At 44.7% G+C, this 22,709-nt stretch overlaps 2 protein-coding genes across 2 annotated transcripts; both read left to right on the top strand.

The window, feature by feature from the left end:
* The first annotated feature begins 3,730 nt into the window (after positions 1-3,730).
* LOC142088508 (ovomucoid-like) lies at positions 3,731-13,331 on the top strand. Its single transcript, XM_075163890.1, has 9 exons — positions 3,731-3,801; positions 8,004-8,130; positions 9,128-9,147; positions 9,940-10,076; positions 10,585-10,642; positions 10,913-11,049; positions 11,611-11,671; positions 12,688-12,797; positions 13,286-13,331. Exons 2-9 carry the CDS (start codon positions 8,076-8,078, stop codon positions 13,329-13,331), a joined length of 624 nt encoding a protein of 207 aa, XP_075019991.1. The 5' UTR covers positions 3,731-3,801; positions 8,004-8,075.
* Positions 13,332-15,211: 1,880 nt separating this feature from the next.
* Positions 15,212-17,381, top strand: LOC142088507 (ovomucoid-like). The gene is made up of 4 exons (XM_075163889.1): positions 15,212-15,311; positions 16,153-16,169; positions 16,621-16,736; positions 17,200-17,381. Exons 1-4 carry the CDS (start codon positions 15,257-15,259, stop codon positions 17,243-17,245), a joined length of 234 nt encoding a protein of 77 aa, XP_075019990.1. The 5' UTR covers positions 15,212-15,256; the 3' UTR covers positions 17,246-17,381.
* The last annotated feature ends 5,328 nt before the right edge of the window (positions 17,382-22,709 follow it).

Here is a 22,709-nt window from a genome sequence, read left to right as displayed (position 1 = left end):
TGTAATTTAATGTTGGATACAATTTTATTTGATTCTTTCCCGTGCTCTGGGCTCTGGTTGTGTGCTCTCTGCTGATGAACGAGTAGATATGAAAAAAAGCAGAAAGCAGCAGTGGAAGGGAGTCTGTCTCCAGCTGGCAGATATCCACTCAGCCTAGGAGGGTTTTCCAGTCTTTCACCAGCTGAGGTACAGCCCCATAAGTTTAAACATACTGTGAATTTGCAAACAAAGAGCGTTCACATAGCATATTGCTTCCTGCCTGTTTTTCATTCATAGAAGCAGAACCTTAGTTTCATTCAAGCCCCCTGAAGAATGAGGAATGTTTGGAAATTTATTGCTTTAAGCTCTTTTTTTTTCTCTGTTCCTTTCAAGGCTTAGCTGTAGCACGTGCCCCAGGGGCACCGCTGAGGACGGTCAGTCAGGGCCCCCTGGCCAAGCGCCGGACCAGATCTGTGCCACAGATGGTTTCACTTACACCAATGAATGTGGGATCCGTGCCTATAATGTGTCAGTCTGATGGAAAGGACATGCTTTCCGAATGACAGTTCCCTAGCCCCTGGCCTCTCCCTGTGCTTTTCCAATTTGTCCTCCTTTTCTCCCTCTCCACTTGCTGTTTGTGCTTGGGGGGAAATCGTGAAGATTTAGCAGAGAAAAGAAAATAGCTGGAGAAAACAGCTGGAGTGGAAATCCAAATGATGCAGCATATTCAGATGGCAGAGGTTTGTTGACTGATACGATTATAATAGTCAGAGATGGTAAAACCACTTCATTGTTGGTAGTTAACTCAGATGAACTCTCCTTCACTTGCATCATTTGGGAGTTTTATTTACATTCCCAGCATCTGTTCCCCCTTTGGGAAAAGGATCATACCAAGTCTCTAATGGCAGACTTCCCCTTCTTCAGAGAACGTGGGACACCCACGGACCTGGGAACAGCAGTCAGCCCAGTGACTAAGAAGGAAGGCAAACCAAGAAGCAGCCTGAACTCCCATTGCTCTCTGTGGCAGCATCCCAAATAATGTCAGCTGGATGCTGAGCAGGCAGCGTACGATTGGACGTAAGTGATGCATATACCTTCTGTTGACATTTTATTTGGCAGTGATTTAACGCTAGCTTCCTAATATTGCTATTCTCCACAGGCTGCATTCAAATGTCTGAAGGGAAGGATGGCAAAAAGATGCAAAATATGAGACAAGTAGCACAAATATTTCTTTGCTATGCAAGCATGCACAAACAACCTTCACTGACAGCATCAGGAGGTGCAGCATAACCTATTTCAAGACCAGAAAAGGAGACACACAAACCCCTGCAGATATCAGTGCATTTAGCTCTCCTGAGACAACCTCTTTTTGTCAGGTTGCAAATGGGCCACTGTGCCCAAGCCAGGGGATGTAGGGGCCATATGACCACGTACAACATAGCGGTTGTCATGCATGTACTAACATATTAAGTAACTAGCTGCATTACTTTGCTAGTGTAATAGTTCAGAGATGGTAGAAGTCCTGCTATCTACCTCAAAGTCTGTGAAATAGTAAAATCCTGTAATTCTACAGCATGCTGCTTTCTGTCAGCACCAACGGTGCTTCACCCATGTCCATGTGCAAAGAATCAGCCAGTAGTCTCATTGAAGCTCAACTCTGCAGAATAAATTAAATTGTTCCCCTTTCTTTTGATGTTAATAATGAAGGAAGAATTGTTCAGTGGTTATGATGTTAATAGTCCTTCAGCTATAGAAACTCTTTCCATCCAGTTCCTCCTATTCCAGCCAAGTGTTCAAATTATTGTGCCATGATGCATCCAGTCTCTTGCCCTATTCTCCCTCTTTTTCCCACCAGGGATTTCCCTTCTTAGCCTATTGCACCCTATCCCTCAGAAAGAAAATCCCTTCTTGCTGCTTTAATTACAAGATCTTTCTTAAAATGTAAATCATCATTCATCCCAAATCCCAGAGGTTCCTGGGTTTCTTCCCATAAATGAAAGCAAGCATCTTGATTTGTTTTTTCTAAACATTGTTTCTCATATGGATTTTTGCTAGTTTTTTGGCTGATAAAGTGAGATCCAGGACCATGTTTTTGTCTGATGCTCTACTTGCTCCTGTTCTGCATTGCCTCATCCTGTGGTTTCACATGGAAAGAAAACCTTGCCTGGGGATGTGATATGTTATGTTTCTTGGGGCAGTTAACGGGCAGAGCGATGCCTCCAGGTTACTGTGGCAGCGATGGACTGGCACCTCCAGGACAGCTGCTTTCTCTCTCATACACGCCATTATCTCAAGGGAGGGCAGAGCCTCAGCTCACCATGTCCTGAGCTTGCATGACGGGCTGTGGAGCCACAGGCTGATGGGGATCTCACTCGCAGACCTGGGGCTGGTCCAAAAGCCCTGAGTCCAAGGCTTTGCCTATTTATTCAAGGAAATTCTTCCTCAGTTACCTACTACTCCAGAGAGAGCTCAGAAAAATCATTATTCTAGTCCTCCTGACCTCTGATCAAGAGCATAAAAGGAAACTATCACTTGTTTACAGCCAGTCTTCCCCAAAACGTACAAACTTGGTGTGTTACTTACCAAGAGAAGGGAGATGTAAACATCAAAGGTTAATTACCCTCTTGTCAAGAACACTTTGTGGTCTATAGACATGTCTATCAATCTTACGAAACAGAACTGAGGGGAGTGAGCGCTGCAGGCATGTTCCTATGATAAATTAATGAGACTTGGCAGCTCACTCCGAAGAGATGATCCCTGTGCTTCACGGGAGACTGTAACCTGTCTCCCCAGCCAGCCTTGCCATAGCCTTCATATTTCAGTTGCGTCTGGGATGCTTATCCCTCTGTAAACAAGCTCTCGAATGCAGCTGTCCAGGGATCAAACGATCTTCCTTGAGGCCTTTGTATTCCTCTTTGCTGCTCGGTAGCATGCAGTAATTGCGCATCCCAACCATACTGAATTACTTTTCCCAGCCCTGCTAGTTAGTCAATTAAAATATCTTAGTTCTGCCTATAAACTTCTCTTGGCAATGATGCTCTTTGGTGGCGTGCGTAGTCTGAAATCCAAGGGATGCAGCCATGACCCCCCCGCCGTGTGCTGTTCTGATGACGTGTGTGCTGCTAGATGGAAATGCCTCATCTGCTGTCCCTTGGAGATGTGTTCAACTCTTCCCCTGGTTTATATAACCTCGAAGCAATTTGCTTTCATGGCAGAACATGCTTATTCATTCTATTTTAACTGTGCATTGAGCTATAAATAATGTCTCCTTGCAGATAAGAATCTATTGAATTTTTCTTTTTCCCCCCCTACCTTTGGAAGATTTTCTCCTGACCCCAGCTCCTGGAGGAGCCTTTCCCAGCCTTAGCAGTGAAGTTGCCAGATTGACTTTCTCCTGCCAGGCAGCCATGAATGGTGTCAATCCCAGGTCAGCTGCTACTTCCCTGCAGCCACCTCCTCATTGTTCCTGCTTGGGCTGTGGCAAAGATGAAACGAGCACTCAGTGATGCACAGCTGAGATCACTGAACTGTCAGGAAAACTGATTAAACCAATGATTTTCTCTTCCTCTGACCAGCTGCAGGATAACATCTCCTGCATTACCTCCAAACCACCTTCCCTGTGTATGTTCACTTCAAAGAGCAATAGCCTGGGCTGCTGTCCAGCCAAATGTTCTGCTGTTTAGTGCCTCCTTCTTCTGCTGCTCATTCTAGCATTTTCCTGCTTTCACGTGAGTAACTCTTGCCCTGTGGAATGGAGCCCTGACCTGACGTCCTCATCATCCAGAAACTGCCCAGAGCTGGAGCACAACATGAGCTGGTGAGGCGAGAAGTGAAGGTATGTCCTCAGAGCTGATGCTGCTGAGACCCACGTCTGGTCCAGGCTGCAGCACAGCAGTGAAGTGGCCGCTATTTTGGCAGCTGATTTTCTGTGGTGCAGATAATTTTGCTTTAGGTTCGAATGCTGATGCTCTTCTGGGGAAGTGTTGTGATGGCAGGGGTCTGGGCTGTTGCAGAAGTGGAGAGACTTTGAAATCATTGAGAGCTAATAACGTTCTCAATTTGAATAGTTTAGTGTGGTTTTTTTTTAATAATGACTACAATCTACTCTCTTTGTTGTACATGTTACTGGTCATCCCCCGTAAAAATGTGCTGGGAGCTCTTTGTACCACTTACCTGTGGCCCTTTAGCAAAAGTTGTAGGAAAACTCTGAAGCTGCTTTCCTGAGTCATGGAGAAATATTATGTTCCTTCATTAATAAAAACTATCCACAGGAGAGAGCATTATGTAAGTACCATATACATAAAATAATTCAGGTTGGAAGAGCTCTCAAGAGGTCTCTAGCCCAACCCTGCTCAAAGCAAGGCCAAAGTCAAAGTCAGCTCAGGATGCTCAAGGTCTTCCTTGTTCAGCTGGGTTTTCAGTATCACCGAGGAAGGACATGCATGACCTCTCTGGTTCCTGTGCCACTCCTTGATCACCCTCGTGGTGAAGAATAATTCCTCATATTCGGTTAGAATTTAATCCTTTTGCTGTGCAGCTCTGAGGAGACTCTGGCTCCGTCTTCTCTATAGCCCCATCAGGGAGCTGCAGCTAGCAATGTGATCCCCCGCAGCCATCTCTTCTCCAGGCTGAAGAAGCCTAGCTCCTTCAGCTTACCCCCAATGCCCTGTGCTCCAGCCCCTGACCAGCCTGGTGGCCTCTGCTGGACTCGTTCCCATGTATCAACATCTGTCCTTGCAGTGGGGCCAGGTACGTTTAATTCATTGCATAAGTAATGTGAAACCATGTTAGCCTTCACCTGCAGGGTACAAAGTCCTGCGCATGGTCTTGTTAGTTCAGGAAAACATTCACTGGCCTTACCTGAATCAAGCTCTATTTATTAAGTTCATAAACACACGGATATGTTTTCATATTGATATGTTTTGATCATATCAGTGACTTGGTTTGCTTTATTGCTTAGTTCAAATGGTGCCTTCGGGCACTAGGTGAGAGGCAGATCATCCGTTTGTTCTGGACCGGTTTCTCCAGGCGCGTGGCTCAGTACAAACAGTTACTGGCCACACTGCAGCCAAGAGAGAGACAAAGATGGAAACTGCAGTCTGAATTGTATTTTGCAGGCATTCTGGAGTGATTAGAGGCAATTTCATGAAAGAGCTACAACTAATTATTGTTATTTCCCACTTTTACAACAGCTATTTGTTAATTAAATAATGTGACAAAACCCAGGAATGTTTGGAAAAGTGTATTAAATATTTTGTCATTCATCTATCAGTGTATTACTTACACTGAGAAGTCACATATCCGCTAAGAAAATTTCCCAACATCAGTTTTGATTTTTCCAGAGAATATGAAATCGATACTAGCAAAAACTGTAATGGGAAATGTAAAACAAGAAATTCCTTGGGTAAGTGAGAGAGGATGTTGTGTAATGGCTAAATCCTGCCCTGGTGTCAGCCCGCAGACCCTCTGGTGCTCAGGACCATAACATGTGGTACCCTGAGATGCGGCGCTGCCTTTGCTTACTTGCAGATCTCTGTCCTCGTCCTGGCTTCTGCACACACGAGGATTTTCCTTTAGCCAAATGGTCATTAGCCATATACTGCACCTGGCTTTGAGGATTAGAAGACCGTAATGAAGTGGATTACAGCACGAGATCAGTGGCAGGATTGCAGACCAAATCCTCTTTCTAACCATTCTTCCAGAAGTAGCTAAGAACTGAGCAACCTGTCCTACAGCATGAGCTTAGCCAGCTGTGGGATTTTTCCACGCTGTTATCCGAGGCAGGATAATCTGGAGCTGTAACCCCGGGTGGGAAGGCTGCGGATGTTGGCTGTCTGGAGGCTGCACATGAGTCTGAAACCTGGTGATTTCTGGGTGTTATTTTTGTGGCTTGCCTGGAGGGAGTACCTGAGCAGCTCAGGGGAGACTGGTGTTCCCCAGTCAGCACTTAATTGTCACAGACTTGCGTCTCCCTAAAGTGTCTGTAGGTGAGAGAGTGAAGGAATGGATCTGCTGAACATCAGACGGGCGTTGTGGTGGTCGGAGGAAATCTGGGTTGGTTGGGGCCAGTAAGTGCCAGACCCAGTGCTGAACCCAGCAGTTGCAGTGGAAAATTTTCCTCTGGTGTGTACAGGCAACACACACCAGCATTTGGCAGGAAGGTGTTTTCCACCCATCAGGAGAGAGGTCGGTCCTGCCTAGAGGACAGCACCGTCCGGGGCAGGGCGCAGCCCGGAGCAGCAGCACGCGGGCACCAGGCAGGAGGCAACCTGTCAAAAGCTGCCAGGTCGGGGCTGGGAAGGCTGGCGAGGATGATTTGCAGAGGTCTCGCTGCCTGACTGGAGAAGGCAGTGGCAAAGTTCGTATTTGACCCAGAAAGATGTACCTCCCTCCAACTGTGCGGAGACCGTACGTGTGAGCTGATGAAGGCAACGAGCGGGGAATGTGACAGCAGCCCCAGCGTGCTCCCGTACATGTGCAGGGGAAAGTATTTGGCTTCCAGAGATGCTATCCACAAGGCACATTAGGGCAAATACGTCTTGAAGATGTGCCAAATCTGTCTAAAATATTCGTGCATGCTCCCTGTAATTTATAGAAACAAACCCAGCAGCATAATGATTTTAATGTTTCTCTCTGTGAAGAAACGCATCTCTTCTTAGGTAAAAAGTAACCTATACATCCACACAGCCATGCTGCGGCCTTCATAACATGCCCAGGGTAGGTGATTCCATGCACTACACAATTTATACATTTAAGGATCAAAGTATACCCGTCAGACCACTGTGATGTATCAGACACCAACACAATTGCTTGGGCTAAATTTCAATGATTTCAGCTGAATTTCATTTGATTAATGGGTGGTGCCTTGTTTGTTCAAGGGAGCACCTGTAAAGCATCTTTTGCTCTGCAGCTCCCAGAGTGCTGAAGTCTATCCTAAGCACAACGCTTAGCTCCCATGACAAAAAAAGAACCCAGGTATGCTTGTCATTTCAGACCTGTGAAAGGGATCACAGTGAGAAACTTAGGTTAAAGGCAGAACCCACTCCTGCAAAATTACACCTACTGAAGCAGCAGAGGTCCAGACCTCCTCCTAGGAAGGAGCAATTTGGAGATGGTGCGAGACAGACAGGAAAATTGGGACAGGCTCTATATTTTAAGTATCATTTTCTATATCTGTAGGGGGAAAGGACCTACTGTACTTTCAAGCATAGTTGGTGCTATGTAAATAGGTTCCCAAACCTTCAGTGTCTTTTGTTCTTAAGATGGCTTGGCGGAACACTTTGAATCGGTCGGTGTGTTTAACTGTGACTGGGTCTGTAAATAAGTCTCCCTGCTGATAAGGTGTAAGTGACATTTTTAGTGGCATTTGACAGAATTTAACCTGTTTTCAAGTCTTCTACTGAGCTCTCCTATACCCAGGCAGTGAAACTATCAAGAAGCCCTTTCTTTTATCAAACCAGTGCTAAACACCATTAGCTTCACAGGTTAGACACAGTCCTGCCAGACTCACCTGACAAAGCTTAACCAGTTCTGCTGATGGCAAACCCACACCCGACCCATGTTCATACCTAGTGGTGAATATCTGAGAAGGCAGAAAAAACCCCACCCAAAACCAGAAAGGAAAGTGGAGACTCTTGGCCTGATCTGCAAACAGGGTACTTCTGCATGCTCTGCCTGAGCTGCTCCCTGATGGGAGATGTTGCTCCGCAGAGATCAATGAAGGACCTGCCGTCTACTCCCCTCAGTATTTTGTGCTCCTTACATTTCTACTAGAATCCTAAAGCGTTTCTTTTGTCTAAAAGGCCAAGGTTTGTTTGGTTTTGACCACGGAGAACATGTGATACTTGTCTCAAGCTATTAACCAGATGTCCAGCCAAAATCAATTGCCTAGCAGACGCAGGCCATTACCTGAAAGTCAAGACCTCAATAAATATTACCAGCCTCATTGTACTGGTGACAGATTCTGCTGCTTGGTTTATGTTACAGTTGAACAATTTAGACATTGCATTTGTATATATTTGCAGTCAGCCGCGGAGACACCATCTCACGAGCAGAGCAGGAGCAGGCAGCCTGCAGACTCAAGAAATACTTCCACCATGACCACGGCAGGCGTTTTTGCGCTCCTCTCCTTTGCGCTTTGCTGCTTCCCAGGTGAGTAACTCTTAAGGTGCCGCAGAGGCTTCACGTCCGAGTCCTGTCTGTCTTTAAAAGGATAAGATAGTGGCTTCAAAGAGAGAAAATCTTCTCCTACAAAGAGCTAGGCTGTCTCGGTATGATGGCATTGCGTAGGGTGCAGGAGCAGATTTCAGGACAATCTTAAATGGATCGCTGCTGTAGCTGGCTGTCTGCTGTAAATACAAATAACTGCGAGTGGAGTCCTGTGCTGGTAACTAGTGCTGTTACACTTTTTACGCTGTTGTTTTAACACTGTTACACTGCTTATGCTTGTTGTTGTCCAATTACAGCAAATGGATAAACACTTGAAACGAGGTGGTGAGACCTCCAGTAACTAGTCACAAAAATGTTGTAATGGCACAAGCAAATTCTTTGCAGGAGCCTGGCAACTTTCCTGCAATACTTTTGCTGCTAATGGGGAAACAAGAGATGAAAACAAGCCAGAGACTGATGTTCTCACTGCATATTTACATCTGATGAAATTACAACGTCAAAACCAATTTTTTTCACACTCAGCTTCTTTAAAAATGCATATTCCTGACAACAGATGCTGTATGTATTTGCTTATCCTGTAGGTGACTATTGGCATTTACATTTGCATTTATCTGTGTTGACACAGGTTTCTTTTCAGATATGTAACAGCAGCTCTTTAGGGTCAAAACGGATGTGTAAAAAGATAAGGAAGGAAAAGCTATTCTATTTTCAATTAATAAGTCTACCTATCTCAAAATAAAGAAGAACAAAGCTATTCAAAACCATATTTCATCACAGCCAGCAATAAGCAATGCTATTATACTTATCAACATAGAAAAAAAATTCATACATAGTTTATTTAGTTCAGGAAACCAATCACTGGAAATCATTCAGTTTGGTCCTGTGTACAGGAATTTTACATCCAGATTTCCAGCTTTTTAACTGATGTCTTATCCTACTGGCTTTGTTTCACACTTTCTGCCTCTCTTTTCTTTTCCAGATGCTGCCTTTGGGGTTGAGGTGAGTGGAAGATTTCTTTCTGTCACTTTTCTCAGGTATGTGGCCTGGTTGAGACATAACCAGAGGAATAGGAAAAACCTCCGGCCTGTAGACGCTTAACTGTTTTTCACCTAGCGTGAAATTAGTGTCATTGTAATCAGATTCTACAGTGTAAAACATTAAATTATACTGTTCTTGGCTCCACATCTATGCTGTATGTTAATAATGTAGGAGTAGTAATGATACAAAATTTTTGGATTAATTCATTTTTCACCAACTTTAAACTGGTCTAAGCTTTCAGATGGTCATATATGACTGGCTGTAATTAAATTGCTCTGATAGCAATGCACTGTGGTATCAGAACCTACCCGAAGGCAACCTAGTGAAAGAATAAAATACTTTGAGACACTCCAGCTACCACACACCAGGTCATTAGTCTTGCTCCTCTGAAAAAAACACAATCAATGTGTTGGGAATGAAAGAGTAATAACAGAAGTGTGCCGGAGGGGCCACAAGAATATAAGAATGAGGGACCAATGGATAGCCTTTGTAAAATGATGCCAAGTGAGCGTGAGAGACCACCACTGATTTACCCTATCTGGGGGGCTGCATGGCTACAGCCCTCTCCTCCTCTCCTGCGGTATGGGGAGGTCGCTGCAGGAAGGATTTACCTGTTACCAGATTGACCTACCAGCACAAGTTTTTGCTGTGGTAGTGAAAAACCCACTGCAGGTTGTATCTGGTCACTCTCTCATGCAAAACGAGAGTTGTGAATGTAGAATGTCTTCTCCACCCTGTACGTTCCTTTGGCAGGTGGACTGCAGTACGTATCCCAACACTACAAATGAGGAAGGCAAAGAGGTGTTGGTCTGCACCAAGATCCTCAGCCCCATCTGCGGTACCGATGGAGTCACCTACAGCAATGAGTGCCTGCTCTGTGCCTACAACATGTATGTACTGCGTAGGAGAGCTCAGGCAGCGGTGCTTAGGACTCCTGGCAGCACCACTTTTCAACAAACAGTGATCTGTCATATGTCACTTGTGTCAATTCCTTCAAAATGGGCTTGGATATCACTGCGTGGCACTCCGTTGCCACTTTAGTCACTGTGTGTCTCTCTTGCTGATGTAATTTATTCAGGTTTTTCTTCTCCAGCTCAAGGATCAGCCAGATGACAGCGCCTAGGACACATTTCATCATGGCAAAGCAGAGCAAAAGGATGGAGAGATGCTCTGCTCTGAACTGCCCAAAATGGTCCTAAAGCTCTCAGGGTCTTTACATCCCTGCCAGCCCCTCAGTGCTATCTGGTCAGGGAGGATGGCACTACCTTCTCAAAAGATGTATATAAGCCTGACTGATGGAGAGTCAGCTTTCCCTTGTATTAATGACATATTTCCAGCACCTAGGATGCAGCAAGATGTCTTTGCTGAACTTCCTAACATGTGTCTTTCCCTCTCCAGAGAATATGGAACCAATGTCAGCAAAGACCACGATGGAGAATGCAAGGAAGTTGCCCCTGTAAGTGAAACCAAGGGCAAAACAAGGGCAGGTCCTGCTTCTAAGTGGCCAAAGCTGCTTATTAACTCCCCCAAGAAATAATTCAAACACTAAATAAGAGGACATACGAGATGTCAGAATCTTGCACCAGTCATCTTCAAGTGAACTGTCATCATAGTGACACAAAAAAAAGCATTTTTTCCTGCTGTGGTGGTACCCTAGGTGGCCAGACACACTCACCAGATCTACTTGCTTCCTTCACCAGTGCTTTGTTGTGTGTTCCCTCAACAGGTGGGCTGCAGTAGATATCCCAACACGACAAACGAGGAAGGCAAAGTAGTGTTGCTCTGCAACAAAGACCTCAGCCCCGTCTGCGGTACTGACGGGGTCACCTACGACAACGAGTGCCTGCTGTGTGCCCGTAACCTGTGAGTACTGGTGTGCAGAGCTCTCCTGTGAGGGACTCCTGCCAGCTGCTCTTCCGAATATCAGGACTTCTACCAAGGCCTTTTCTGTAAGGTGCTTGGACTTTGACCCTCTTCTTTCCCTGGTAACTAGACCCTGTTTTCCTTTGTGATTAGAAGGAAAACTGTGCCTTTGATCTAGAGAGAGAAGTAGAGGGCTGGGTGGGGATCTAATGCAGGACAGAATGCTTCTCTTAACTAAGTTATAAGGGTCTATACAGCAGATGCTGCCTTGCAGAGGACAGCAGCTAACCTAAGGGGCACCTACATTGTCACACAACCTAGCTCCTAGTTTACCCTAACACCCTGGACCCTCCCTTGTCCTTCGCATCACGCTATAAAACAGCACCCCAGCAGGCAGGGGCACCACATGAGCTGGTACCTAGAGCCATGTGGACACAGCCTAAGCTGGACATCTTCTGTATCCCGTACATTGTACCTGAGGCTGATCGACATTGCTGGGTCGTGGGTTCAGCAGAGCAGGTTGCTCGCAGAGCTCCCTAACACGGGTGTCTTCCCTTCCAGAGAGCCTGGAACCAGTGTTGGCAAGAAGTATGATGGTGAATGTAAGAAGGAAATTGCTACAGTAAGTGAACTGCATGATGGGGGACGGGGTTTCAGTCCCACTAATGTTGGTGTTTGCAGCGGCACCCAGACCAGTAGCATCCTACAGGAGTATAACTGCTGCTGTGCTTCAGCACACGGAAGATTTTGCTTTCTCCATGTGTAAGACACATTATCCACACTGATGTCAGAAAAGGAAGAGGGTGATTGCACGGGAAGGAATCAGTAAAAGAGTAGTAGCAGAAATAATCCATCAGGGCAGAACTGAGAATAAGAACAAAGAATGGCTTTTGGGGTCAGACCAATGGTCCATCAAGCCCATGACCGTTTGATGCAGAGCCCACTCTTAGCAGGGGTCGTAAGGACTGTGTAGAGGAGAGTAAGAGTGGAGTATGTATGGGACTTCTGCTCTTCCAACCTCCAGCTATTTTCAGGTGATGGACCTCAGCTAGGTGCGATTTCTGTGTAGTCAGTAAAGCCGCGATGGATTTCTCCTCCATGAAATTCCTCAGCCTCTCCCTGGACCCATATACTTTTTTTGCGCTATGATACCTCTCAGCAAGTGTAGCACCCATTGCAAAAAGAAACAAAATCCCACTCTCACAGTATCTAGTTAAGGGCTGATCTTCCTCTTTTAAGACTACGGGAGAGATACTGGACCCTTATAGAGGCATCAGCACCTACACTTCTCCAGACACCAGTGTTTTTCCATTTAATTTCCTGGCCAGGTTGGGAACACGGTGCAATGTGATCACGAGCATGGCACATTCACCAAGTGAACTGCTGCTGCTTAGAAATGCTGTGGTCAGGTTATGATATACATCTCTTCAGACAGGAAATTATGATCTATTTTTATATTATTAAATTCTTCTGGTATAGGAGAAACTGACACCTCCGTTTATATCAGATTGTGCAAGGAAGTTAATTACTTTTAGTTAGATCGTTATCATTAGCGCCGCAGCTGTAGCTAGAGGTTCAAGCCCTTCTGCTATTGAGTTGTTCATATCCTTCACATTAGACTTTCTTTTTTTTTTGCAGGTTGACTGCAGTGACTACCCTAAACCTGTCTGCTCGCTTGAGTACATGCCTCTCTGTGGCTCTGACAGCAAAACATACAGCAATAAGTGTAACTTCTGCAATGCAGTCTTGTATGTACAAACATGGATCACATTCGTGTTATCAGTTGCCTCCTATAGGCACAAGTTTGCACAGTTGCCACTTTTTCTTGTGTGCTGACCAGTGCTGATCAGGGATTTGGGGCAGGAGAGAATATCAGCCATCATGCCAATCACTCATTTCTTTTCATTAGAGCATACAAAGAGCTATGTCTGGTTTGTTAGTGTGAATGGTTTGAAGACCATTAAACTTACTTAATGGAATTTTTCTTGCATGTTGCAAAGAAAATTAAATTTGAAATTTCATTATAGTTCCCAAAAATATTTTCAGTCTTAAGAATGGGTTAAATCATTTCACTCATCTTTTAATAATCAAATAGCTAATGGGACTCTGAGCCTGCAAGTTCTTTGGCTCTGGGGCAGGATCCTATCTGATGCCTTCTCTAGGAGCCAAGCAAAAGAACAGATTATAGCAGGCAGGACTCTGTGTCTAATCCATTTTTTCCTCTCCTCACTTTTAGAGACAGCAATGGGACTCTCACTTTAAGCCATTTTGGAAAATGCTGAGTATCGGTGCTGAGAGAATTCACCATAGGATCCCCACGGGAAAATCCCAACTAAAGATCTCACCTCAGTTCATCTTGTCCTCTGGGGAACTCAGCTCACTCTTGATTTTCTTTCTCAATAAACTAAATCAGCAACATTTCTTTGTCTTGTTTCATGTGTTTTCTCATGAAACATTTTCTTCTGATTTGTTGAATGATGATGCCAGGCTGAATAGGTTATGTGCTTATAGCTCTGGGATATAACAAGAACGTCTTGCTCCCCTCCCTCTCATAAAAGGCAGAAAATTAATTACAGATGCATAAACCTCAGAGCTGTGTGACTTTGCACATAAATGACAGTCAGCCTACATTTGTGTTCAGACCCTTTTAGACATTTGACATTGTAAAGGGCTGAAATACCGCTCTGAAGCGATGACGCTAGCTGATCTCTCCCAAGGTATTTCTGGTGCGCTTTTCCCGTGCAGGCATCATCAGCAAAACCCGTTCAGGCTGTGGTGGTGTCTGCACCAAGAGCTGGTCCCTGGCCTCCTGAGCGCAGTCCTCACCTGAAGCGTAGCACTCTGCAAGCGCAGTCTGTTAGCAAAGCCCCTATTTTTCAGACATGTGCGTGGGCCCTGCCTATTTGTCTAGGTCCTCCAAATGACTTATTTCTAGGTTTTTCTCATCTTGAAATCGTCCTTTAACAACCCCCAAGTGTTTTAAGATAAATGCCCTCCTAGGGATGGTTCCTACTCCTGCCAGCTTGTCTTCTCTCTTAGTCTTTAATAAGATAATACTCTTTGCCAGCCCAAGGAGTATTTCAGCACTATTTCACAATCCAAGGACAAAGTATCCTGTGTTTTGAGAGTGTGACCTGTCATTAGCGTATTGTCCGTGAAATTTATTTTGCTTTTGTCCTCTGTTGGAGTATTGAATTGGTGTTTTTTTGATCCACGCAAGAGAAACATAAATAAATTGGGCATATCCCTTCTAAAAAGTAATATCTCCCACATGCATTTCTTCTGGGACCGAAGGGAGGGGGGTGCTTGTTTTCCTTGATGGAATGAGATCGTCCAAAAAAGCGATGCTTTGGTGGTAAAACAAAGGATTTATGTTGAGATGGGCAAATGGATGAAGCAGCGATTCCCAGATTGGGTTCAACTTTTCTAGGATCCAGGCTAGGGTCTTGCATCATTCTGTCATCATCAGACTATCAGTCCATTACTGCAAATCTAACCCACAATGCTAATGGCTTTTAGGGGAAATAACAATTGTAAATTCTTTGCGTATGCCCATAAAAGTTGCTCCATCTCTTGTCCAGTCCAAGGACTCCCGTCAGTGTCTGGGACACTCTCTTGCTTGCCTTCCCAGTTCACCACTGTCCTGGTTTCACTATAACTTAATGATGCTTTACTGGGATGAAGCATGAAAATAAAAGTAGAGACTTTCTACTCTGGAAGCAGTTCATTCAATGTTTTGCTTGTGAAAAAGCACTGCACGTGAGTAGGCACTGATAGGTGCACACAGAGAAATCTGACAGCAGTTGCTGCTTAGGTTTGTACAGTTGCTCTTTTGCCCGTAGGAATTTTCTGTGGTCCTTCAGAAGGAACGTGTCACATATTTCACTTGAAATAACGACACAGAGAGTGTCCCTTAACATACCTAAACTTCTTGTGACTCCTGTTGATGAAGAAGCATTCTTCCTGGCTTACAGCATGGCTTACCTCTGTTGAGATCACCACCCCGACAACAGACCGGGAATGTTACTTCAGAATAAGGGTGGATAAGCCAAATACGAATGCACGCAAATACGTGCACACAAACGCACACACACACACACAAACATGTGCGCCTACATATAAGCCTCGTTACCACCTGAGGGCAGAATTAAGGCTACGTATACTGAGCAAAACACAGGCTCCGCCGCACACAGACGCTTCACCCACCATGAAGACGGCAGGAGTGTTGCTGCTGTTTGCTCTAGCCCTTTGCTGCATCCCAGGTGAGTAGCTTTGCTCCCTCCTGCTCTGCCTTTGAGTAAGTGCTGGCTGTCTTTAAAACCACAAAAACATCCTCAGACTGGAAAGAGCTTCATTCTACAAGGACTTATTTACTCCTAGAAAGATAGTGTTGAAAAGACTTGACATCAAAGACTATCACTTATGGGGTAATATTTTAGCAACAGAACTGAGTGGGTAAGAACAACTGTGGGAACAGCTCTACTCTCAGCGCTAGTTTATGCATAATGAAAGAAGTGACATGTACGTGGTGCAACCCGGAGACTCAGACATCCAGTATTTAACCTCTGAAATGTTGCAGAAACACAAATTATTTTACTGAATGACAGCAAACATTTCTTGTAGTCATCCTGAACTGAGATGCAGTTTGAGAGCCTGAACAGTTGTAGAAGCTTTATAGAAGTTACACCTCACTAAATAGCCCTCTTACTTAAGAAAGCTTCTGGCAATGCATGTAAGACGCTACCTCCATGGAGTTGCCAGCTTTATGACCCTGCCTGCCTCCATAACTTGCTTAGCTTTGAGTACATGTCCTGCTCTATTCTTTGAAGCATGGAAAATGCCTTTCTCTTCTCTCCTTTTGTACACCCTTTTCAATCTTGGCTGTAACCCTCATTAAAAAAATTATACTACAGAATCAATGTTGTAAAAAACCAATATGGCACAAAATTTTGCCTGAAATGCCTTTTGTTTAAGAAGTAATTTGCTAACAAAGAGTGAATTGAAAGTTGTGTATTCAGGGCATGCATTCACAGATTTTTTAACTCTGACAGAACCCATGAATTGCATTTGTATCATATTTCCTTCTTTTTTTCTTTTTTCCAGATACTGATGCACTGCAGGTAAGGGACAGATCTTTCTGTTTTCCATCATTTCTTTCTTTAAAACAATTTCTGTATAAATCCTTACTAATCACATTGTGATCGAGCATTTGAAAATCCTGAGTCATCCAGCTGTCTGAACAATATTTGCCACAGATATTATTGGGTGAAATTGCCATTTTCATCTGATGATAGTTTCAACAAGTAGTGCAGTATTCAGTTCGTGGCCAAATTATTATCAAACGTGCCGCAGCAGCGTTTACGATGGTTACACAGGCTCTGCATTGCTGGAGGCAACATCCCATACCACTGTACTCCTGCCCTGTCCCTGGGCTTTTTCTCAGCATCTGCTTCTGGCCATTCCTGGGGGGAGCTCAGGGTCTCTGTGTGTGTGGGGGTCTCCTAATGTCACCTTTCTTACATATCTGTTGTTGAGAGCTTTTTTGTGAACATAGATGGCATCTATCTACAGGGCTACTGCAGTAACTACGTGGTACCCAGTGCTGTCTGTACTATGGAGTACGTCCCACACTGCGGGTCCGATGGTGTAACATATGGCAACAAATGCTTATTCTGCAATGCATTCCTGTATGTATGAAAATAAATCTCTTTGCTAACTAAACAGTGAACAAACTTAGCTTAAACTAACTAATCAGTCTTGGAGACTGGTTAGAGAAGTAAAGTTCTTATATTTTGTGTTTACCTGTTCTCTTACTAGTAAGGGTCAGTTTTTTTATTGGGAGAATTTGCCAGGAATTCCTTTCTTTCAGGTATAAAGAGGTAACATTTAGTAGAGTTCTTCATTTCCCTCTTAAGTAATTTGCTGAAGAGCTTTCTTCCAGCAAACAAAGTCTATTTCCTACAGACTATTTGTTCTTCCTTTAAATTAAGTCTTTGTCTTTGAATGTTAGTAATAAAAGGAAATAGCTGGAATAGTGTTCAGAAGTTTTCTGTTTTAAGTTCCTCTATGATATACCCTTCACCAGAGGGAGAGACAAACAGTAAAAGCCCAGATGTTTTGTCTCTGAGGTGCTGATTTCTTTCTCCGCAGGAGAAGCCGTCGGTCTCTTCGCTTGAGACGTCTTCAGGAGTGTTAACTTCTCGACAGGCTTCAGCTCAGAAAGAGGAATCCTCCCTGGCAATGTTCCCCATGGCAGATGCTCCCCTAAAGCTTTGTCCTGAACCTTGCAAGCTCCTGATGAATCTTGAAACCTCTGCTTAATAAAAAAGCCATCAGCATTTATGTCTTGCTTTAATAATATGTGTCATTCTGTTTTTACCAAAGATGTTGCATGATTACATCACTGCAACAATCCTGGGGTGTGGGTATTAACGGGTAAATTACAGGGAGAGGGAATACATTGTTCTGATCTACAAAGAAATCAACCCCAACCGCAAAGGCAATGGGTAAATCTTGAGGGCATCTGCCTTCATCTAGCTTTCCAAAAGAAAACCAGGGCTGGAGATGCATCCTGGTGCAATGCTCCAATCGATTTATTCCACTAAGGGACAGACACTCTCTGCTTGGGTGAGAGGAACTGTCTGCCTCCCTAACCGCTGCTGTCAAATACCTGCTGCCTCACGCCTGCACTGCTGTATGGAAGACTTTGGCAGCATGAAGAAGCCCCAGGCAAACCTGAACATACACATAATTAGAGACAGTCCCAAGACTGTTGCGGTTGGGGGTGTTTTGTGGCTGCTCTGCAAAAGCCGTGGAGGCAGAGAGGGTCTTGCTGGCACCGATTGCTGCTCATCCCTGTTTTGGTTTCCAGGGTTAGCCCCATTTCTTATGCCCACAAGAGAAGTGGTGAAGAAGGGCAGTTCCCAGCTGCATCTCTTCCCCTTGCAAACAGGGTTGGAAACACACGTTTAGGTGAGAGAAGCCCTTTTGCAATCTGCTCTACCTCCCAAGGCAACGGGACAGGGTGTTTTCTCTGGCGGGCAGATACCTGGCTGCCCACACTCATGTTTGCAATGTTCATCAGTGCGGGGTGTTGCAGAAAACCAGTGGGCAGTCAGTCCTAACAGACCTGATGTTCGGAGGACTGCTAGCAATCGCTACCACAGCCCGTTTCTGCACCTCACCCACCACTTAGCTGCTGCTTGTAGGTAATTACATCGACTGTCGCTTGTAGAGGATCCTTTGAGATTCTTCGGCCTCTGGAAATCTCGGCTGATGAAAGGAAGGGCTCAGAGTCATAGCGTTAATTTATTATTCATTAACAGCGAAGCGCTGGCAGTGTGGCGTGCTGTACAGACAGCAGTCTCACAGTCAAATAGTTAATGATCTTAAGTGACAATGTGTCACTTTCCAGAGACTGGAGAGAGCAGCTCTCTGAAGGGAGAAAATTTATTTCCAAAAGACATGACTCTCTGCAACCATTTATTGCCAAGTCCCTTCCCGGGGCTGGAATGTCCCTCCTGTGAGAGGGAGGTCTGTGTGCGGGACGGCATTTCACTGTCATGCAATTTGTTAGGACCAAGACAAATTGAGGCTCCAGGAGGTAGTGCCGGGGGTGTGTGGCTCAGGGGCTTCGTGCTCCTTCTTGTCCCCCTCCACTGCACGAGGGAGTCGGGGGTAAGAGAACAGCAGCTCCGGCACTTATTTTCTTTCCTGTGGAGCAGCGGAGAGGATGAGGATGGCCCCCAGGAGCCGTGATGCCTTGGAGACAAGCGGAGCTCCCCATCACGCTCAAGATCCCAGTGGTCCTCAGAGGGCATCTTCCAGGGGCCATCTCCGCTAAACAGGAAAATCCACCAGGCAATTGAGGGGAAACTGTGAGTAGAAATGAACGGGGACAAATCCTCCACCCTGATGCAGGGTTATGCAGCATTACTCACCAGGAACCGAGGGCAGAGCAGGACCCCAGCGGCACCCCAGACCCCCTGCCCCCGGCAGGCAGCTCCTTAGGATGGAGAGGAAGACAGTCCTCTTTTATGGGCACCTCATTGGAAATAATTTTTTTGTTGCTGCTCAATAAAATCCTGCCACAACAACACAAAATCCTCTCACCATTACTAATCTAACTCTCCCTCCAGGAAATTCAAGGCAGGAAACGTTGTCTGCCTGCCGAGGTATTTTATGGTACAATTCTTTAAGCAGTACCTCGGCACTTTATGTCATTATCTGATGTTTGTGAATTTAGGAAATGCCATTCAATTACCCCATAACCTAATTAACACATTGCATGTAGTTATTTTGTTCTGCTCTATTTTATATCAATGCTTCTGTTTCAGTGTATTGTTCTACTTGTTGCTGGCCAAAATATACCTCAGGCCAGACTAGACCTTTCTGTTAATGCAGTTTCTCTCTGAGGCTTCATTCAGGATAAATGGTTTGTTGCTACGTTCTTTCTTGATGCGGAGAAAAATAAAATGATGTTTTAAAAGAAAATTACTTGGAGACGTCGTTTTTGGGGGCTGGCTGTGTCAGAGCTATCGCAGCGCCGCAGAGCTGGGATTTGCTGAGGGACTGGGATGTGCAGGGCCAGATCCTCAGGCTTTTGCTGTTAGTATGCGGCTCCCAGACAGTCAGATTATTCCAGATACCCTTGCCTGTGATAGCATCTACACTTAAACGACTGGAGATACGCAGGCAGCGATCAGATAGCTGAACTGCAAGGAGAAATATTACATGAGTGCGGCTTAGAGCAGGGGCTTTGCTTGCTGTAAATTGGATTAACGTTCTCATAGAAGATCCAGTTCTGCCCCCGTGTGCAGAAGTCTGGGAACAGCAACCTGTTTTGTGAGCTCTTGCAGTGTGCCACATCGCTAGGCAATGGCAAAGAAATGCATTTTGCATTTGTCTCTACAGTAGCATAGACTGAAGCACAGTACCACTTTATTCTTGATTACGGTGCGGTGTGTGACAGCAGGATACGGGAGCAAGGACAATGATCTGCTGCCAGAATAACAACACGTAGTCTTGCGTGCACGCATCCACCTTTTCCATTTTCCAAAACAATTAAAAAATATAATTTCTCTTTGTGGCCAGATGAAGCCTGTGACAAGTTTTAAACTAAAGCAGGGAAAATAAACGAAGACTTTTTTAGGTCGTGGTAGGTTATGGACTTGATTGAGATAGGGAATCTCAAGACCAGAGGAAAAGATTTCCAGGAAAATATCACTGTTATGGGAAAAAATAATGCTGGGTTAAAAACTGGGTAGAACTTCCAGAGTTATTGGAAATTTACCTTAATACAAGAGGATCCATCATTTGACTACCAATGTTTATCCCACTCATGTGGCCATAACCTTCTTGGAAGTTTGCCCTTCAAGAACTTGAAATAGCAGGAAGAGTTTTATTTAAACTTTTCTCTGGTTCTTATATCTGTAGAAAGGTTAAAATAATCCTATGGCCAAAGTCACTTTACTGAGCCCACCATCATGAGACTCTTGAATATCAGAGAGGGGTTTTGGCAGGTGAGTTCATTTTGCCCTTCCCATGTGTATGACATTTGCCGAAGCTCACACTTCCAAATGCATGGAGACAGTTGTTTTTGACTGCTCCTAACGCCTGTTTTCAGCCCATCTGCTGCCCCACAATTACTTCTGCCCCATTCCCTCTGTTTCTTGTTAATGGAGCTCCTTGTGCAATCCCACGTCACGCCTTGCCCAGCAGCTCTCGCTGCCCTGCCCTTCGCTGCCGATTATCTCCCATCCTTTCTCATAGACCCTGTAGCAAGACTCTTTCCTTGTTTCTCTTTTTCCCCCTGCTGCCCTGTGAAGTGGCAGGGATTCCTGGAGGAAAAGAGCTGCTTTTGGAGCAATCCTGGCTGGCTACCCTGACCCTCCCAAGCAGCATGCAGATGAGAGGGGGATCTCCCCAGTGGATCTAATTAATAAAAGGGCAGGTGTTGGCCAAACACACAAGACTGATGCTGCTCCCTAGCAGATACCCTGCCATTCACAGCAGCTCCTGAGCGACCAGCGTGATTTCAGCCTGCCAGGAGAGGAAACCGGAGAAGCAGCACAGTTCCCGGTGACCGGGGATCTCAGATCTGGAGGCGGATATGGAGAAGCTGAGGTCGCAGGGCTGGAGAGGAGACAGACTACATTCCTGTAGCCTCACTAACCACTGCAGAGCCAGTAAGTGCCATCTCCACCGGCGGCTGGTGCAAGTTCTGAGGAAGCCTTCTTTTCAGGCTTCGGCATTCTGGCCCCTGGAGAATAATCAATATTAATGCTTCTGTGATTACTGCTTCCCTTCCAAATATGCTCACAATCAGTTCAAGGAATCTGAAAGTCAAGTCACTCAGGATGCTAAGAATACAACAGAAACAGCTTTCAAAGGAACCCTTCAACTTCTGATATTTGTGAATGAGATCCAAATAACATTACTCATTTATTTTTCAGGAAAATGATTTCATTGATATGCACAGGCCAAATCCTGCAAACTCTATTCTGTGACTACAATTCCCTTACACTTTCAGCTACATTTGTATGATTTATCTGCCCATGTCAAGACTTGAACATCTCCCAGGATAATAAGAAAAACAATTCTGATTTTCTGTTTAAAACTCAGGCTGCCTTTAAGCCACATGTATGAATCAAGCTTCTTCTAAAGCACAAACATATTCCATCCCTCACTTCCTTCCGTGACTACCTTAAATCAAAAATGTATTATTTTATGCAATATTCCTTATTTGTTTTTCCATACACTTATGATAGAGTTGAACCACTTAACAGAGCCTAGCACATTATTCTTCACTTATCTTCCTCAAAACAAGACTTTCAGCTGACACTGTAAATTTAATGCCATATAATAGAGGGGGGAGGGGGGCGGGAGGCGGGAGCCTAAGGACTCACCTTCTGTTTGCAGCTGCTGCAAATTTTTCATGAATTTCTTTGGTATTAAGAAGCCCACGTCACCTGCACAGAATACCACTCGCTTGCCATTAAGAGGAAACATTATCCCAGTGCAGATTTAAGGCTATTTATTCTCATCATTTCTTAATCAGACTCATGCCCATTACCAACAGATTAATAACTCTTGTATAGAGAGTTAATATAAAGACATAGAAATGTCTTTATAAACTTCTGAAGTTTTAGGTAATGCTTTCCTGTTGTGATGACTGTTTCCTTCCTGTTGGTGAGAAATCCAGTGTACCAGGAAACTATAGGAGAGAGTGCGGAGAGATTGATGGAGCCCTCAGCATCTTCAGAGCACACTGATGCCTGCCAAACCCCAGATTTTATGTCTGTAAAAGCTTAGAGTGTCCCATGCTGCTGTCCCCCCATGCAACTCTCCTGGAGCCCAAATACCGTCTAGTGTATGTAATATGGTGTGCACAAGTTGAAACACTTTCAACAAATGGGTTTTTTTTGCTTTACCAACTTCCATACGTAATTTCACAACATCTACTATTGAGACAGTGCTCTTGTTTGGAAAGTACAAATCACTCATTGTACAGCAGGGCGCCTTTGTTAACAAGTTGGGTGTAGCTCACATTTTTCTTTAATTCTTCTGGGCATCTCTCTAACAAACAAGTATTCTTTAGAGCTCAACTCAATAATCAATACAATTTTCTTAGTTTACAGAACAAATAATTACTTTACGGA

This window comes from Calonectris borealis, chromosome 15 (genome assembly GCF_964195595.1).
Source record: "Calonectris borealis chromosome 15, bCalBor7.hap1.2, whole genome shotgun sequence".
Lineage (NCBI taxonomy): Eukaryota > Metazoa > Chordata > Aves > Procellariiformes > Procellariidae > Calonectris > Calonectris borealis.
The sequence above is the reverse complement of the archived record's forward strand: the minus strand, read 5'-3'. Positions and strand labels throughout refer to the sequence as shown.

Bases quoted from the DNA above. Each gene is read 5' to 3' on its own strand.
- LOC142088508 (XM_075163890.1), top strand. From the start codon at position 8,076: ATGACCACGGCAGGCGTTTTTGCGCTCCTCTCCTTTGCGCTTTGCTGC. The intron at 9,148-9,939 runs GTGAGTGGAAGA...TTCCTTTGGCAG, and splicing joins ATGCTGCCTTTGGGGTTGAG to GTGGACTGCAGTACGTATCC. The intron at 12,798-13,285 runs GTATGTACAAAC...CCTCACTTTTAG, and splicing joins AACTTCTGCAATGCAGTCTT to AGACAGCAATGGGACTCTCA.
- LOC142088507 (XM_075163889.1), top strand. From the start codon at position 15,257: ATGAAGACGGCAGGAGTGTTGCTGCTGTTTGCTCTAGCCCTTTGCTGC. The intron at 16,737-17,199 runs GTATGTATGAAA...CTTTCTCCGCAG, and splicing joins TTATTCTGCAATGCATTCCT to GAGAAGCCGTCGGTCTCTTC.